Source organism: Scyliorhinus canicula, chromosome 13 (assembly GCF_902713615.1).
Source record: "Scyliorhinus canicula chromosome 13, sScyCan1.1, whole genome shotgun sequence".
NCBI classification, from domain to species: domain Eukaryota; kingdom Metazoa; phylum Chordata; class Chondrichthyes; order Carcharhiniformes; family Scyliorhinidae; genus Scyliorhinus; species Scyliorhinus canicula.
The window spans coordinates 106627848-106640898 of NC_052158.1; the positions used below are offsets into that span (position 1 = coordinate 106627848).

Genomic DNA, 13051 nt, shown 5'->3' on the forward strand with positions numbered 1-13051 from the left:
GCAGGCTTCTGTGGGTGCTATTCAGGTCAAACTATCTTTTCAAGTTATCCCCCGGTATAACCCATACCTTCACCGAAGAATTTAACCTACTTACCCCTTAATAGCATCGATGTCCTGGGTCCTGCGTTATTAAGGAAGTGAAGTAAGCTAATAACCACTTTTTCAGGTTAAGTTAAGTTATTTTATTATTATAATTTTTTCTTTTAAAAGCTGCAAACACTTTCTTTACAGAAAGGTAAAAAGATCTTGCTTCTGGATGCTGCTGCTGGATGCTTCAGGCCCACCTTGGCAATCGATCTTCTTAAAATCTGGTCTTCTTGAGTTGTATTCGCTGGTGAACTCGGTTGCTGTGTCCTGTTCTTCCCATGCACCGAGCTGTGAGAGCTGGCTCTGCTAGCTATCTCTAAGCTGACTCTGACTCCTGTTTAAATTCTAGTCTTCCTTAGATGTATAACTGTTTAAACTTGGCTGCTTGCCTTGTCTTTCCCATGACCGAGCTCTCTCTCTCTCTCTCTGAGTTCTCCCCTTCTCTCCTGTTGCTGGTTTCCTCTGTCCTCTGTCCTTGTTGCTGCTGCTCCCTGGGTTTATATTCTCTTTCTGAGAGTTATTAAGTTTTAACGACTTTATTGTAAATGGGCTTGTTTCACTTTGATAGTTTAAAAGTATCTTTGATGTAAACATCTTACTACAACTAATTATTCATTTTGGGCATATCGTCTCCTCTCAGATCTGATTAAAAAATGCTTTGGTTTCAATAGTTAACTTTTATTTCTGTGATTTCGAATCGTTTAATTTTCCAATTGTCCCCAGCTCATAACTTTGCCTTTGATTTTGACTTAAATGATGTTTCTCGTAGACAGGTCGTCTCCAATTTTCTTTTAATTGACTTGATGTTCGTAGAATTTTACACTTTAAAATTGACACCAAATTCGACTGGGCATCTTCCATCCTTTCCAGCTGTTTACTAAGAGAGTTTATTTCAATTAAGGTGTGAAACTTTGCTTTTAGCTGTGTGCTAAAATTTAACTTGGTTATGACTTGAAAGACTTGCCTGTTTTAAACATTCGTCACTTAATGCAATTGAAACTCTCATCCATGCTTTTTCAGATGCTTCCTGAGATAGTTACATTCCATGAAGGTGTGAGCCATTGTTTTAGCTTACCACATGAAACCTGTGTGTTTGCTAAAGCTTGTGAGCAAGAATCTGCATTTTATAACCCTGCTCTTTGAAGCTGCTCTTAAACTTTTGTGGGATCTTTCCCTGTATCCTCTCAAACCAGATATTGCCAGACTTCCATGTTTCAAATGACACATTTTTCTGTATTTTCAAGAACAGAGGGTGGGAGTGGGTGAATGGGAGGGCGGGAGTGAGTGAGTGGGAGTGAGTGAATGGGAGGGTGAGAGTGAGTGAATGGGAGGGTGGGAGTGAGTGAATGGGAGGGTGGGAGTGAGTGAATGGGAGGGTGGGAGTGAGTGAATGGGAGGGTGGGAGTGAGTGAATGGGAGGGTGGGAGTGAGTGAATGGGAGGGTGGGAGTGAGTGAGTGAATGGGAGGGTGGGAGTGAGTGAGTGAATGGGAGGGTGGGAGTGAGTGAGTGAATGGGAGGGTGGGAGTGAGTGAATGGGAGGGTGGGAGTGGGTGAATGGGAGGGTGGGAGTGAGTGAATGGAAGGGCGGGAGTGGGTGAATGGGAGGGCGGGAGTGGGTGAATGGGAGGGCGGGAGTGGGTGAATGGGAGGGTGGGAGTGAGTGAATGGGAGGGCGGGAGTGAGTGAATGGGAGGGCGGGAGTGAGTGAATGGGAGGGCGGGAGTGAGTGAATGGGAGGGCGGGAGTGAGTGAATGGGAGGGTGGGTGAGTGAATGGGAGGGCGGGAGTGGATTACTGACATGATTTACTATTTACTGTAAATATCCAATCCTGTTACCTGGCTAACTTGTCTACTGTTATGACTCATCCAATAACAAAACTTCCCATTTTAATAATGTTAAGAGTGTGAGGGGTGAGTGTGTATGTGAAGGGGGTGTGCATGTGTGAGGGGTGTCCGTGTGTGGTGAGTGTGTGTGTGTGGTGGGGAGTGGTGCAAGTGTGCGTGGGGGTGTGTGGGAGGGTGTGTGTGTGAGGAGTATGTGTGTGTTTGTGTGTGAGGAGTGTGTGTGTGAAGAGTGTGTGTGTGTGTGTGGGGGGGGGGGGTGGAAGTGCCTGTGTATGTGGGGTGGGGGGGGGAGCACAATGCCTGTGTGTCTGTGTGTGGGGTGAGTATATCGAAGTTGGAGGTGTGAATGAGTGAGAGAGTGTTTGTGGGTGTGTGTCTCCGTGTGCAGGATTAAGTGTGTGGTGCATGTGTATGTGTTTGAGAGGGGTCAGAGTGTGTGTTGGGGAGTGAGTGTGTGTGTGTAAAGTGTGAGTGTGTGTGCATCTGCGAGAGGGAGGGGTGTGAGGGAGGGGAGAATGTGTGTCTGGCTCAGTCTCAGGATCTCATTCGCCCTCACCATTACACAGTACCAGATGCTTTTACCCACTCTCACCAGTGAGTGAGCACGCTGAGACTGAGAGTGAGACGGACGTACACAAACTCACAATTTTACAATCCAATGGTTGTCTTTGCTTATTAATCATTTTTTTAAATTTTCTATTTATTGTTGTGACATTTTTCTTGCTCTTAGCAAGTTCTTTCTTTTCATATGTCGGCTTTTGTAAAAATTTATGTTTAATATTGTGTCTTATAAAAGTGCTCATCCCTGCCCCCCCTCCCCCTTTTCCCCCCACCTGCCACCGCCAAGTGTGAGAATCATTGAAGTGTGTCCTCCCCGCGTGAAAACGTTGGACAAACCTTATCTAACTTACTTTAAATCAGTTGTCTTTCCCCACCTGCATACGTTTTGATGAAAATTATCTGTAAAATGAATGGGTATTTGGTGCACAAGACTGAAAAATAAATATTTCATCCACCTCACACCTTTCATTTCCTCAGAATATCACAAAATGTTTTAAAATCAATGGATAACTTTTGAAGTGCAGTTATAAGTCGTTGTGCAAGAAACTGATTAACACGTGTGATTGGGGCATTGCTACAACATTGGCCGATTGCTACTTTGATAGATTTGCACCTATAGGTTCTGTTACTGCTGGCTGAAGATTTCAGCCAGATCATCGAGTGGAAAGATTGATGATGTGGTGGCTGGGATACTCCAAGCCTGCGCCGGGTAGGGGAATCCCAAGGGGGGACGCAAGAATCGCACCCCGCTGCACCGACGGCGGCTTACCGATTGTCCGGTGCCGATTCTTGGGTGCCCGCGGGATTGCCGCCGCGCCGGTGGGGGGCCGTTGAAAGTGGCGCCCCCAGCGCTTCTCCGGGCCCCGATGGGCCGAGTGGCCGCTGACTTTGACCCGCAGGCGTGGGTTACTCAGGTCCCACATGGCCAAGGTATGTCTCCTGGAGCCGTCCTGGAGGGAGGCGGGGGGGGTGCCTCCACAGTGGCCTGGCCCGCGATCAGGGCCTACCGTTCGGCTGGCCAGCTGGTTCCGTGGGGGCCTATGTTCTCCTCCGCCGGGCCCCTGTACGGCACTGCTATATTGCCGGGCCGCTGCGGAGAAGGAAACCCACGCGCATGCGCGGAATCACGCCGGCCGTAGCGCGCATGCACAAACTCGCGACGGCTGTTACGCATCGGCTGGAGCTGCGGTGACCACTCCGGCAACGATCAAGCTCCCTAGGAAGGGGAACACTCCTCATTATCAGGGACTGTTGACGCCGGGGAGGTTGGCATCGCTTTTCACGCCGGCATCAGAACGTGGCCGCGGGATTGGAGAATCCCAGCCTCTTTGTTTCTGTCAAAGAGGAAGAACATGTTTACTTATTGCTATGCAATATCATCAATAAAAGTCTGCGAGCATCTCACATGTCCATCAGTTGATTGAGGTGGGCGGCATGGCAGCACAGTTGCTTCACAGCTCCAGGGTCCCAGTTTCGATTTCCGGCTTGGGTCACTGTCTGTGCGGAGTCTGCATGCTCTCCCCTTGCCTGCGTGGGTTTCCTCCGGGTGCTCTGGTTTCCTCCCACAGTCCAAAGATGTGCAAGTTCGGTGGATTGGGCATGATAAATTGCCCTTAGGTTAGCTGGGGTTATTGGATCATTGGGATAGGGTGCAAATGTGGGCTTAAGTAGGGTGCTCTTTCCAAGAGCCGGTACAGACTCGGTGGGCTAAATGGCCTCCTTCGGCACTGTAAATTTTATGAAATCGATCTATGAAATGGGATAACTATGCAGTTTAGGATGGGAGCAACACAGGAATGGTAATACCTGTGAAACTGGAGGCATCTACTTCATTCATAACTTAAAAGTGTCATTTGCTTTGAGAGCAATCTCCATATTGTCCAGCTGCACTTTCATTTGCAGCTTTTCATCTTGTTTGACTTGAAGAAATATTCTATATGTGAATGTTTCAGATACATAGAGCAAGAGCGCTTTGTTGGGCCCCACAAGGAAAGTTTAAGCCTCCCCAGCCCAGTTTCTCCTTTGGGCCCTCCACCTGAGGCTTCGTGAAACATACTTTTCCAAGTTTGCCTGAGGTCAGTAACTGTAGCCTGCCCGTGTTCAGGCAGAACATGAGCTGACAGTATTTATCGACTGTCTGTCTTCTGGTAGATGCTCCACAATTAATGCTTTGGATTGGGGGCTTATGTATCATGTAGAAAGTCACAATGGAGATCGTGGAAACGTGAGTAGAGTTATCTAACAGGACATGCCCAATCTTGGAAATCATCCACACTGCTGTTTCACGGTATCTATGGAATGTCAATAGGTTATTCTCTGGTTTAAAGTACTCCATTGTGCCTGCACTTGGCAACTGTTTGTGGGTGTTTTAGAAATGTCATTAACTAGGACACTGGCAGTTTTGTTGGTCACTGTGACACCAACCTTGCTCTCTAATTTACGAGTTAAATAATGAGGGCATGGTAGATTGCCTGTGAAAACCTCGTAGCATCTGCCTGGAAAACAAACATCACCTGGCTGATCCTATATCGATGGACAAAAATAGGATGAACATTAATGCAGTCTATAATGGCTTAACGATTGAGTGCAGGAGGTGGTACGATAACATCAGTGTCATCACTAATGACATTGAGTTAGGGAATGGTACCATTCGAAAAAGTGTGGGATCTTCTCATGATGTTGCTCAGCATCCATGGGAAATGTGATATAATTACCTGCTCTGACTATAAAAGGCTGTGAATCGCAAATGAACACTGTATAAGTGTACTCTTTCATACTGGAATGAGAATGTTGAAAAGGTTGTGACTTTTAGCACCACTGGTAGTGTGCCATGTCAATAGGGAGAGCTGGAAGAGGGGCTTAGATTTCTGCGTGGACCACCATTTTGTCATGTTTTCTCTAGAAAATCATATGGACCGCTACATATGTGCTCAGGTTTAATTTTAATAGTGGATCAAAACTGTCCACATCTGATGCCCGTATAAACATCAGAACTTGCCTGCTAACATTTTTTATAATCTCAAATAAATAGAATTTTGTTGGTCAACATGCTCAGAATCTTATTTCAATGCTGAAGAGTTTAATTCAAGCTGCTATGAAAATTAACAAGCCTTTAGTTAGCCATATTGTTTACACACTATGTTGGAACACATCCCATTTCCCTAAATCCAGAAAGCTTTGGTGCAGTCTGGCAGAACCAAGCTTCAGAAATGCGCAAACGTGTGCAGGGATACTGCTACATTTTAAACAGCTGAAACAGGGTTCAGAGCACTGAGAAACCTCTTGCTTGTCAAGGTAGGGCCGCCTTATCAGCAGGCTTTTGTCAAGTGGAGGAAACGCCAGCTACCAGCTAAAGGGCGGCAGTAGTTAGCACTGCTGCCTCACATGCCAGGGATTCAGGTTCAATGCCGACCTTGGGTGACTGTGTGGAGTTTGCCTGTTCTCCGCGTGTCTGTGTGGGTTTCTTCCAGATGCTCGGGTTTCCTCCCACAGTCCAAAGATGTGCAGGTTAGGTGGATTGACCATGCTAAATTTCCCCTTCGTGTCCAAGGATGTGCAGTTTAGGTGGATTGACCATGCTAAATTTCCCCTTCGTGTCCAAGGATGTGCAGTTTAGGTGGATTGACCATGCTAAATTTCCCCTTCGTGTCCAAGGATGTGCAGTTTAGGTGGGCTACGGGGATAGGGCAGGGGAGTGGATCTAGGTAGGGTAATCAATGAGCCAAGTGGCCTCCTTCTGCACTGTATGGATTCTATGGAACAAAAAGACCTGCCTCCAGATTCCATTAGTACTGGATTGACCAATAAATTATCACCAGACATGCCTGATTCTGGTAACATATTACCAAATCTGCCACAGGAGGGTGATTTAGTTCCAGATTTGCATCCTCAGACATGCCATCTTGGTGGTTGAGCTTTTGTGACATTGAGTAATTGAGGAAACAACAACAGCTTCTTGCATTTATGTAGCACCTTTAACACGAGAAAGAGGACATTGGCATTTCTCCTTGTGTTGCTGAAAGACTATATCCAGGAACCTAACAGGATCCCAGGACTTTATCAAATACTCTACTTGGATGAGTCTACTAATATCACCCGCAAAGAACACCAGAAATAAAGATCATCAAAACAAAATCTAAAATGTGTCTGACAGAAATGACAGCCTCCTCTGAAAATGTTAACTTACTGTTTTCACCCAACATCCTAGCAACTAGCAACACCCATTTGATCAGGCTGAAGGTTCTGTCACGAAGAAACGGAACCTATGGTGAACACTCACTTGTACACAGTATCTCCTCATTCTGCTAATTCAATGAAGCTTTCACCATGAGAGTTTCTGGCAGAGATGTCCCAATTAAATGGAAGTGTATGGGCTGCAGTGATCAGATGGAATTCCAACCGAAGCAATTGTTACTCATAAGTCTGATTTCCCCTATCCTGTTCTGTCACTTACAGCTAGGCTAAATAACATTGAGTATTACCCTATTGTGCATTTTACCTATAAATGAAGTTGAATTTGAGTTTCAGCCACAGGATATGGTTCTGACAGTGTGCAATTTTTACCTACCAAAGGAGAATGGGGGATATGACAAGCATCCAGCGGCTTGAAATCACAATGCAAGGTAGTTGGTAATTAAGACATGTCTCATTGAGGGTCAGGCACATGTTTGCTCACAGGAGAATCAATATCATCAAAATCAACTTTTTGCTGTGTTAAACACAAACATGTTGGGAGGAGACGTGAACTGTGTCCGGATTACCAAACTTAGGCATTTACAGTGGTAAATGTTCCTTTTTATCATGCTGTGCAACATTATTTAGATGCAGCATAGTTCACTTGTGCTGACATTAATCAAAGATTCTATAATATCAAAAATATACCCAATTTATTAAATGTATTTCCCGTTTTTCATGTATAAAGTAAGTTCCTTGATACCATTCAGTGAACAGTACAAACTATTTTTATTTCCAGATAAGTATGTTATTGTTGGCAGTCACCATGGCAACAATGAAGGACTCTGGACCAGCAGCACTTCCATCATTACAGAAATAATCAAGACTATGATGTCGCAGGCTCAGAAGAGAAGATGGCGACCAAACCGCAGCATTGTATTTTGTTCCTGGGGAGGAAGTACCTTTGGCAATATTGGCTCATATGAATGGGCAGAGGTAGGGATTGTTACATATTCAAAAAATATTTACCTCCGATTCAGAACATAGATTGCCAATTCAAAAAATATTCATGCAGGTTATTTAGGAATATGGTATGCAAAAACAATAAGCGGCATCAGGTTTGGAAGTGGGAGGGGGGGCGGTGGGGAGGTGTTTGGTGGTGTGGGTTTTGTGGGGTTGAGGGTCATGCACAGGATCAGAAACATGGAGGGTGGCACAGGCAAAATATTGAGGATATTAAGCAGCCGATTGACAGTGATTTTAAAATGCCTTTTAATATTTTCCTCCGACACCCAGCTTCCACGGAGAGTCAGTGGCCCGCTGAGGTTGTGAGGGCTCCCTGAGGTGGTGAGAGCGCAGAGGCAGGTGAATGATGGCTGGAAGTGGTAGCCATGCATTGTGAAGCAGGCAGGTTGAGTTCAGCAAGCGATTAAAAATTGCACAGTGTGAGCCAATATCACTTAATGGAATGGGTTGTCTCCTCCAGTGAAGAGGAGATTGGGAGCGAGAGGGAGGTGGGGGCTACCATAGGGCTTCAATGGCTGGGGAGCACTAGCCTCAGATTCAGGGGGGTACATAGGGCCACAAGTTCAGGACAATGTTTGGAGTAAGAATTGCCCAGCTGAAAGGTTGTACAGATATAGGATTTAGTTCCATGCAGGTGTTGGTGCAGCAGTGGAACACTGCATCTGTCCAGGTAGGTAGCAGTGGAGCTGTGTGCAATGTTGGACGAGGAATGGAGGCCAATGGAAAATGGTGGTTATCCACTGCCTATGGTAGTCTAACGTTGACTGTGGAACTCAACCTGTACTCCTCAGGGGTTTGTCTGGAGATGTATGTGAGACATCACAACCAGCGACTTAGTGCTGTATTAAGCAGTTGATGGATGTCATTTAATAGAAGGCAAGGAAATACATTACATATCACAATAACCAGGCTCGTCAGGCCAACAGTGTGATTGGATATGGAGCTATGACAATATTCCCTCAGGCCAAGTAGTCACAGACCATCAAGGCCCTTGCAGCCAGAGCCTCTGTGACCAGGAAGGGGTTACACTCACTAAATGCACAGCTGGCATATGACCATAATACAAGGATCCTGCAGCTGTGTGCAAGAAGCTGTCACAATCCTTTTTATCTGAGACAACCGCAGGTGCCTCAGTCCTTCAGACACTGGAGCCTGTGTGAATGGATCCTGGGTGATGAGAGGATTCTAACACCGGTGTGAACCCCCAGCATAGAGGAAGAAAACAGCAACAACCACTGCCATATGAGTACAAATTCAGCCATTGAACAGACCATCGGCCTTCCAGAAGTGGAGTTCAGATACCTGGGCGGATCTGGGGGAATACTGCAGTGCACTTATCAACAGCCTCCTGGTTTGTGCCTGCACAAGCAGGCATTGCAGAAGGGAGTAGCAGTGGAGAGTGATGACCACACTGATCACACTACTGCCTCCTTCTCTGAGGGAGAAGAATTGGAAGAGAGTAAAGGTCATCGACCTAAAACCTTAACTCTGTTTCTCTGTCCACAAATGCTGCCTGACCTGCTGAGTGTTGCAAGTATTTTCTATTTTTATTTCCGATTTCCAGCGTCTGCAATGCTTTGCTTTTGTATTTGTTTTCTTCCCCAAGGTGGCCTTCAATAAATACCCTCAGCATCTCAGCGGCCCTGCCATACATCATTCCAAAGGAAATTTTCACCATTGCCCTCGTACTGTGCACACCTATCCACAGCCTCTGTCTCATACGAACATTTGAATTTGGTGCAGGAGGAGGGCGTTCTATCCTTCAGTAAGATCATGACTGACCTGATTGTGGCCTTGACTCCCACCTTCTACCTACCCCTGAAAACCTTTGACTCCCTTGTTAGTCAAGAATTAATGTATTTCTGCCTTAAAAATATTCAGTGATCTTGCATCCATCGTTCTCTGGGGAAGACACTTCCAAAGATTCACAACCCTCTGAGAGAAAAAAATCTTCTCATCTCTGTGTTAAATGGATGCGCTCTTACTTTTAAATTATGTCCCCTAGTTCTAGTCTCTCCTATGGAAGAAAACATTCTTTCAAGCCCCCTCGGGATCTTATATGTTTCAATAAATCTCTCATTCTCCTGAACTGCAATGAGTATAGGCCTGGCCTGTCCAAATGTTCCTCATAAGAGAATGTCTCCACACACCCCAACCCATGTATCAGTCGAGTGATCATTGATCTCGGGTACTCACCATAGGTATAGGTACAGTAGTACAGACATGATCCAATGAACCATTACAGGATGCACTTCAAGAGGCTTAGAGTTTAAAGTTGTGCATGTAATGAACACTTTGGCAAGGAGCGAGACTACACCCGATGAAACCCCAAGGTTAGCTGGTTTGATTTACGCAAGCACTTCTGGTCGCTCCTATGTTGTTCTCTTCTGATATGTAGAGTTGGTTTAGAGGCAGGTCAGTGTCCTGCCTGCTCCGTTGCATGAGATGGCCACAGCAGACATCCTCTCACTGCTTGGGCCTTAGAGGGGACCAGCACATGGGGGGCGGAGATCTTGCATCTGTGTTGGGGTTGTGCTTCTCATCAGAGCTTCATGCAGTACGAGGCTGAGGAGCTGCTATCAATGCAAGGACCACTTTAAGAAGAGCCCTCAGGAGTTACAGGCAGCTGCTTCATGACCATTTCCAGGCTCACCTGTCTTCCTTGCCTACCTAGAGTTAAGGAATTCCAGGCAGTAGCACCTGGTATCTTGTGATCATCTTTCTGACCTGTCGCTCAGCAGAGCTCATGGATGAATTCATACTGTGGAGGTCAGTGCACATCTCCTGCATCCACCAAGTAGTATTATTTAGTGGCTCTGAATGAGAATCTCCATTCTCTCTGCGGAGGAGGCCATACGTTTATAACCTGCAAACATAGTGCCACACATGGTGCGGATGGACCCCTCCACTGCTTGTACAGGTCAGTGAACAGCCTCTGGCAATTCGACAATTTTTCACATATTTCACGCTGCTGCTCCAGCAACTACTGTTTTGCTGATTGCTCCTGAGGCTCCCCATCTCTATGAAGCTAAGTACCTCTGGAACTGCCTTTTGTGGTGAATGAGATTCACACGGTGTTATAAGTTACCAATGTCACTCTGTTCCCATTGTATATAAGTACCGATATTGTAAGTGCAGTTGCACTACCCGACCACCAGGGAGAGTAGCTTTGGGAGTACTCGAGAGTTTGTACTGGGCTCCCCCCTTGGCTCCGCCCAGAACTCCTCCCCCGGGAGCTGCTGTATAAAGATCTGTGCCACAGAGCCAGCCGGACAGTTCATCGAAAGTTCAACGGCGAACAGGCTGGCTCTGTTGTAAGTATATTAAAGCCACTATTCTAATCCTACAAGCACGTGTCTGTAGAATTGATGGTTCCATTACCTTTAATCCTCCATTGGTGAGTAGATGTAGCTGCAACTACTTCTGCTTAAGTTTGTCTGTGAGCCAGATCACCAGCTGGGGTCACCTGTTCTAACCTTGCGTCAATGCCCATTGATATGAGATGTATTTGCGATGGGGAGGGTGCTGATGTATGCTGTCTCCTGAGATGGTGGTTCCTCCCCTTTTTGGGCCTGGAACCATCATCCTACTTTTTGGGAATCCTGGCCTCCTCCCCACTTCCACTGGGAAGAATGCCTCTCCCCATTCCTTCCCTGCCTGTAGCAGTATATCCAAAGAGCTAAAGTAAAGCTTACAGCCAACCTCCCACTGACTCGACTCGTTCCTGCACAGCCTTCCTTGTTCAGAATCCTTCCCAATGTCTTCTACGTACTCTCTCATGGCCACCACCTCTTAATAGCAGCAGCAAGATGAGACCCTTATTGGCCATTAATTGCCCACTTATGGGCCTCAATTGTTCATGGGTGGGAATGTCATGCACTGAACCTTCTGCAATGGACTTAATCAGAGTGGAGGCAGGAAGATGGCAGGGTACCTATCGCCAGCCTTCCACCTGATCAAATGCCACCCTGCCACTCACCACTGAGGGAGGGCACAAGAATCTGCTCTGGGTCTGCAGCCTGCGTGAAGTCTGCTGTATGCCCTTTGAATATGGCACCTTCCTTTATACGTCTTAATTCCTGCTGCCTACCACTTATTATTGGCTGACTGGAACACAGCAGGGTACAGGCTGGAAAATCTCCAAGGATGTCCTGCCACCCACCCATGTGGCTGCATGACCCAAAGCCCAATCCCACCATCGGGACTATCTGTCAATTGGGAAAATCTTGCCCACTGTGTCAGAATTAATGTGTTTTGAATCATGTTCCTTTATATGCAATTTCACACAGTGACCTGACTATGTTTGCAGTATCTGTCAAATCACTTTTAGTTCAAGTAAGCCTTTTGAATGAATAATTTACATAAAAATAACACAACTCTTCTGCACCAGTTGTTATCTCACTAAAATTATAATGTGTATAAAATATAGTTTGAGATTCTGTTCAATTTAAATTCATGTATTTTGATTAATTTTTATGCTCAGTCAAGTTAAGGAGCATTCTTGCTGGAAAGCCAAAACATGGGCGGGATTCTCTGATCCTGAGGCTAAATGTTGACACCGTCGAGAAACGTGACCCCGGCCCCAGGATCAGCAATGGGCCAGCACGACGCTGGAGCGGTTCACACCACTCCAGCTGCTGATCCGGCCGTGGAATGGGCGCTGAGGGATGCACGCACGCGCAGTGGGTCCGGCACGAACCCACGCATGCGCAGTCCCACCGGAGGGATTTCCGCGCATGCGCAGTGTCTGCCATATCCGCGCCGGCCCCAACACAGCAAGGCGCAAGAGTATAGGGGACGGCGCGGAAGAAAGGAGGCTGGGAGACAGAGAGGCCGACCCGCTGATCGGTGGGCCCCGATCATGGGCCAGGCCACATCGGAGGCCCCTCCCTGGGGTCGGACCCCCCCCCCCCCCCTCCCCCCACCCCCACAGGCTGCCACCCCACCCTTCAATGCTGAGTTCCCGCTGGCTGAGAGCGGGTGTGGACAGCGCCATGCATGGAACTTGATTCTCTGCCCCGGTGTGTGGCGTGGAAAAACTAAAGGGAAGACAGTAAATGGATAAAAATATTATAGAAAATGAGGAGGAAATGACACAGTTGGGGGCTTGGAGGTGGTGGATAATAACAGAAACAAATTGGGGGGTGGGAAACTATGGAACTCGTTAGCAACAGTGAAAAGAAAGGCAAATGGGTAGCAGGAGGAGTTTTAAAAAAAAACACCAACCAAGCAAAAAGGAGCAACTGTGAATTGATTATCCATATGGAAAAAGATTAGATTTTAGATTAGATTTAGATTTATTGTCATGTGTACCGAGGTGAACATTGATTGGAAATACTATGGCCTCCATTCTCTA

General features: G+C 46.6%; 1 protein-coding gene across 7 annotated transcripts in view; it reads left to right on the top strand.

Annotated features, from left to right (window-relative positions):
- The window catches only part of LOC119975416 (inactive N-acetylated-alpha-linked acidic dipeptidase-like protein 2), a 1151524-nt gene that overhangs the window by 840977 nt on the left and 297496 nt on the right, over positions 1 to 13051 (top strand). For all 7 annotated transcript variants that reach the window (XM_038815043.1, XM_038815042.1, XM_038815041.1 and 4 more), the window contains one exon: positions 7469 to 7665. In XM_038815043.1, coding sequence (XP_038670971.1) covers positions 7469 to 7665 — 197 coding nt within the window. The remainder of the gene's footprint in view (positions 1 to 7468; positions 7666 to 13051) is intronic.